General features: G+C 43.9%; 1 protein-coding gene across 1 annotated transcript; it reads left to right on the top strand.

Moving 5' to 3' along the window:
• Positions 1-1,477: 1,477 nt before the first annotated feature.
• Positions 1,478-1,792, top strand: CCR75_004550 (uncharacterized protein; the record flags this gene model as incomplete). The annotated part of the gene is made up of 1 exon (XM_067962636.1): positions 1,478-1,792. The coding sequence occupies one exon, from the start codon at positions 1,478-1,480 to the stop codon at positions 1,790-1,792; it is 315 nt and encodes a 104-aa protein (XP_067821628.1).
• Between the last annotated feature and the right edge of the window lie 4,285 nt (positions 1,793-6,077).

A 6,077-nucleotide genomic window follows, 5' to 3' on the forward strand; every position in this document is an offset into this window, starting at 1 on the left:
CGAACTGCCAAGTTTGACTGAGCAAATGCGATTTGCATTTGCTCGTCGACGATGTGACGAGCCTTTATGGCATCGTCCAACTAGACAAACCATCTTAAGAGGTAGTCTTCTTCGACTCCCCTATACTTAGAGATGTCAATCTTTAAGGTTTACGGACGAAGCGTTTGCGTCATCCCAGGTACAGGGGTCTGTGCCTGTTGAAACCTCAACAGTTCTGTCTGTCGAGAGCCTTGCGGATTAAGCAAGGCTATCTTCTCCTTCGCCGCGTCAAGTTCATGTTGTATGAACTTGGCGGACTGAATTGAGGGCATCTGTCCTAACCGGACAGCATGGCCAAGATGGCATCGTTCCCTACCGTCAAACTCATTCGTTCGACCGCACTCCTTTCTATGTCACTTAGAAAGGAGTAGCTATCACGCGAAACGTGATGTGTATTTCCATTATCATCGAACATGTTCATGTTAGATGACAGAACTGTGGTCCTTGGACGGACTACAAAGTGCGACCAGGTGTAACGGGGCACTGCCGACTTAAACTGCTTCAGTACAAGTCCACTTCGCACTGCTTCAGTGCGAGATGTGCCTCACGTCACTTCACGTATACTAGTACGTGCAGAGGAAGAATCTCTTGAAAACACTTGCTTTAAAGAGGGTTGAAAGTAAACTGTATTTCTTTAAATTGAGTTTTTTTCTGTTTCTATCTATTTAATACTAACTTAATTAATAACTAAGAAAAACATGTAATAAAGTCTTATCTGTCTCTCTCTTGCGCGCGTCCAGCGCTGACTGGACCGCGGAGCAAGTTGATACAATGGCCTATATTTATTAATGGATATCGTTATCGTTCTTCTTTATAGCATAAACCAGGCTCGTGTCAGAATAACAGTGTCAAACTCACTTTAAGAGCTCAGTCAAACATTGTCGTCGACTAATAATTATTGCGAGTATAACTATATTATTTACCCAAATTTATTGGGGAGGTAAGAACAGCAGCATATCGCATAATATTTTCTGTACTCTCCTCTAGGACGTCAATGGCTTTACTTCTCTCTAGGACGTCAATGGCTTACATATAAGCGAGTTATAAAGGGATCAAACCACTTTCAAAAATTCGCAGATTTTCTGTAACAATACCTGCTAGTTTGCTAGCGGAGCACGTGTTCAAACGCAGAACTCCTAGCTCTTCACTAATTATTGGCTCAGAGTACTGCCCTCTCCTAGGCTCAGTGGTCGCCTGGAAAGTGCAAAACAAGTATCTAATTGGCCATAACTATTTTCTCACCGCTTATCGTCGCACGAAAGAGAGAGCTTCAAGTATAAGTCATACCCCTACTCTTTGCGACGCCACTACGCGAAGAAAGCAACCATCTTTCTCTACTTATCTCGTGACGGCTCTTACTACCGGCCTCGATTCATTTTTCAATCTCTGAAGCATCGAACACAGCAACTACGGTATGCATCCTCACCGTGTCGTAGCAATGGCAACACTTTTTGCATGCATCACGAGTGGTTCGCCGGTGGCTTCCGAGCCATACGTCCCAGGTCTCGCCCCTGTCGATATGGCCGCTCCAAAGCTGCGTGGCAAGAATGCTGCTACAACTAATGGAGACACGGAAAACAGAATTAATTGGTTTTTCTGGAAGACCACAGATGAAATGCTTAAGAGCAAGATTAAGCAACAAATTGGGCTCATGGACCAATTAAAATTGCGACCGTACGATAAAAAAATTATTCAAGCCTTAGAAAAACTTGATCCCAAGATTGAAAAGCTTTTAAAGAAGTACAGGAAATAGCTAAATGAGGTCAGAGAGTAAATCAAAGAAAAGGTGACGATTCGCTAGATTTTAGCCAACACGCCCCGCAATACTAAGGCCGAAAAAATTCTAATTTCGAAATAAATTCGTGATCCTCTCTTCAAAGCTTTGTGGTTAACATGTCAATCGCCTCCTTTTTCAGCGCATTTCCCGCAGGTAGTCTCATCGAATCCTATATTAAATTTTCTGTTGCTTGAGATGGAGCCGCCCAAATTACATTTGGGAACCGATATAGCCAAACCCCTTAATTATCTATTTCTGTATTTATGAGGGTAGCGTAATGGTAGCAACTTGTTAATAACTAGAATTCACATTGAGAATCTTTTATACAGGCCTTGCCAGCTTCAGTAGCTCAAAAGGACTTCAAAAATACTTTTCAATAATTGTCTAATTTCTTTCTTTAATAGCAAAATGCTTTTCCAACAAAGAAATAACGAGCGAAGCCGACAAACCTGGAACATAAGAATATTGCGGCTTGCGCGCCCATGGTGGGTGGGTACAAAACTAGACCACTAAGATTCGCCAATTTGAAAGGTAAGTATGCACTCCCGCAAAAGTTGGTGTAAGTAAAGTAAATTTAAATTTATCCTTAGATTGACAGCCAAAGACTAACATGCATGCGCAAGAGCACACCTCCGACCCTTGTCTCTTATATCCAGCTCAACCTCTCCCTCTTGGCTATTTCTCACCTGTTAAAAACAGTACATCTAACATCGCCAAACGAAAACACGGTTTCTGATGCATTACACTTCTCTCATGTAGATAGTTAAGGTGTGTGGCTACTGCGATTCTCTAATGTAATTTAGGGGGGGGGTGATGGTGTACCAAAGTCCAAAAGGGGATCTAACGACGACTCTAAAGGGATAAATGTTAATTTTGGTCTGTTATACACAAAAGACACTTGTAAATCTCATCTTCTCATGGGTACTTTCAAATCCTTAAATCATATTATTCGAACAGACGGGGTCGAGACGAGCCTACAACAATTGATTGCTGGTCGTGGACTCAAGGTCAAGTCTTACGTAAAACAAAAACAAAAATCGTTGCTCTTGGATGAATAAGCTCGAAAGGGGCGTAGTCGGTTTGTACGGTCAGGACAATATAAAATTAACATTTATCCCTTTATATACGAAATAATGTTTATGTTTTATGTTGTCATTTTTAATCTGTAATTTTTGATTGGGGCTATACCAAAAAGGGGGTGTCCCATACCGGTTCCCTAAATTAATTGCTTAAGCGAGAAAATTGCGAATCAGACATTGTACCGGGCAGTGCTATTATAGTGTTCCGTCCGTACCTATGTAACGGGCCGTCCCGTTACATACATTATATTTTTAATAAGAGGGAAATAATAATGAAGCAGGAAACTATGATTATTTAATCGTTTTTAAATAATATTTCAAATATTACCAAATTTGGTTATTTTGAGGCAACAAGACAACAGTTCTGTTGATTGTTGACTTACATTTAAATCAACCCCACCAATCGTTTTTAGACACGAATTAGATAGTGCGCAAGGAGGCGTTGTACAAAAGTTAATATTAATATGTTAAAGTCAGTAGATAGAAGATCGTTACGAAGGAACCTAATATATACATTCAGTTTAACATTTTTCCTTTAATAAAGTCTTAGTATCGACCGCTCCTAAAGTCAGAGGAATACTTTCAGACTCAGAGAGTCACTTGGTTCTATTGAACTAATGGGTTTAACAACTCAGGGAGTCGTACAAGCTATTAAAGCTTATGGAATCCACTAGTTGCCACTTGGTTCTACGAACCCCTGAATCCTAGTTCAAGGGATTCAGGGGTTCGTAGAACCAAGTGGCAACTAGTGCCCAAGAGGATATACCTTAGAAAGGCTTCTATCTCTTATAGATCAATGCGCAGCCTTAGGAAGGCACTTAAGGCTTTAAGATCGAAAAGGGGATTGCACTTAATTTAATTATTTAAATCTAAAAACCTTATCCTAGCTAAATTAAACAGATTTTGGCCGCCAGATTTATATCTGGCAGCGACCACATTTGTTACCCATAATAATGGGATTTAATGTAACTAACTATTTTAAAATTAGATAAAAGGGTATTTTACCCATAAAGTAAATGTACCACAACAACGGTTCTCCAACCGATGTGTGACTCATTACATCCTCCCCCATCGGACTGTTGACACCGAGTGACAACATTTGCTTCATTTCCTCTTTGAGGTCGGAACCTAAAAAGCTAACCGTTTGGTTGTGTTTTTTTTCATTCCTTCGTCTAATGGCAATCAAGCGTGAGTCACAGACTCTGAGTACCTTCCTCGTCGATGAGGGAATGGTGGACTTTGAAAGTCACTCTCAATAAGAGAAGGAGGGGTAAGAGCGGCGTTCGCTCACACCTTCTCCTCCGGATGAACGGCGACGGGTCCCAAATCCGATCCCAGAACGTGGTTTCGCTGGTGTCTTAACTGCATTGAGCAGGACACGGGACCCTGAGTCCAACATCATTACGAATCCGCTCGATGAAGAGCAAGAGCGGGCAATCCTCATAGAGGAAAGAGCTCGACGTCGAGCTGCCGAGATAGCGAAAGCCAAAGCTCATTTTTTAGTGCATATAGATTCACTCAGCTTAGTGCGGGCGAGCGTCTCAAAGAGATAGAGGGTTATAGCTTGGCCATCTGGATCTCTGGTGACCCGGCGAGGACGCCGGAGGAGATCGCTGCCCGCGACGCTCTTCATGAGAAATACCTTACGCCAAAGGTAATGACGCGAAGCCAGTATCTGACGCGTTTACGTGATCAAGCCCGTGGGGCTTCGGTGACCTCCATGAGGGAAATTCCGACCGTTTTGTTTCCAAACGAAATAAGGAGTGAAAACGAAGTCTCATTTGAGAACTAGGTTCACCGGGCTGCAGACTCAAACTTCGTAATATCTGGAATATCAGAGAGTCTGCGGATAGAGGTGATGTTCGTTTGGAACGGAAGCTTCGCTTCGACTTCGCTAAGCTTAAGGCCAAAGGCCAGTTACGTTCGGCATTTATGCCACAAAACGAAAAAGGCCTAGCCAATATTTCAGTGCTTCGGTTGACCGTACAACCAAGGATCGAAGCCGCAATGAGGCTTTAGATTCACATTATCCCACGTTTAGTGGTGGGAAGCGTCGTTTGACGCGAGTTGACCCTGAACTTGGCGCTCAAAAATGTCAACGGCGTACGGGCAATCTTGCCGAAGAGGTACCTCGAACTCCCAAGAGTTTTCGCAAGAGAGGTACCCTAGCCACTTCACCAGATACTGGTATTGACCCTCACGACGACGTCGCTTTAAAAAGTTTCTCCACATGAAACTGAAGGATCCCCCGCGCATCAAGCAGCGCGGGAGGGGGCCGAAATTTCGGCGGAAGCATTTGATGCTCTACGGCACGAGGTGCAACTTTTTCGTGAGGTCTTTGCTCGGGTTGAGATCTCTTTTGAGGCGGTTCGGGACCTTTTTTCGACGCTGGAGCGTCAGCAGCCTCGTTTAGAGGGCCAGTTAGATATCCTGGTGAGAATGCAACAATCTGCGGCACGGCCGCCTGTCTCGGCGCAAGCGCCTTCAAGTCCACGTGAGAAGGGTCCCGATATGGCTAACGCAAGCCAACGTAAAGCACTGGGTGTGTATGCAGCTTGCTGGGAAGGTTTAGCGTATAAGCGAGGCCCTTAAATGGCCCAATGAAGCGCGGGCGCAATTTGGTCTTGAAGACCGCGGAAACCAAGTTGGTAGGTAGGTTTTTAGCGTTTAGAAAAACTCGGTATCCGACCATATAAGAATTAATACAGCTTCTGCCTTTGGCATCTGCTTGTTCTTTTTGTTTGTCTTGGCTATCAGCCATCGTATCCCTTACATGTCTTAAGACACTAAATCGCGTCGCGAGAAACTCGTGTACTTGTTTCCGAACGGTAACAGGGCTGATATCAGCAAGCCTATCGGACAATTCCCCCCCACCAAGCCCTGAGCCACGCAGTGGTATGATTAATGGAACGCGTGGGTGGATAAAGCCGTTGACATAAAACGCAGTATAGCCTGTAGAAGCATGTACAGTGTTATTTAATGCAAACTCCACTACTGGGAGCATTGAGCTCCAGCGCTTTGGTGTCTGAGCACACACGCTGCATAAAACGTCTTCAATGACGCGATTGACACGTTCCGTTTGACCATCGGTCTGCGGATGGTCCGCAGTGGACATATTCAATCTGGTGCCAAGCACTCGGAAAATTGGTTTCCAGAATTTACCCGTGAAACGGGGATCCCGA

The sequence above is a fragment of the Bremia lactucae genome, linkage group LG11 (assembly GCF_004359215.1).
Source record: "Bremia lactucae strain SF5 linkage group LG11, whole genome shotgun sequence".
Classification (NCBI taxonomy): Eukaryota; Oomycota; class Peronosporomycetes; order Peronosporales; family Peronosporaceae; genus Bremia; species Bremia lactucae.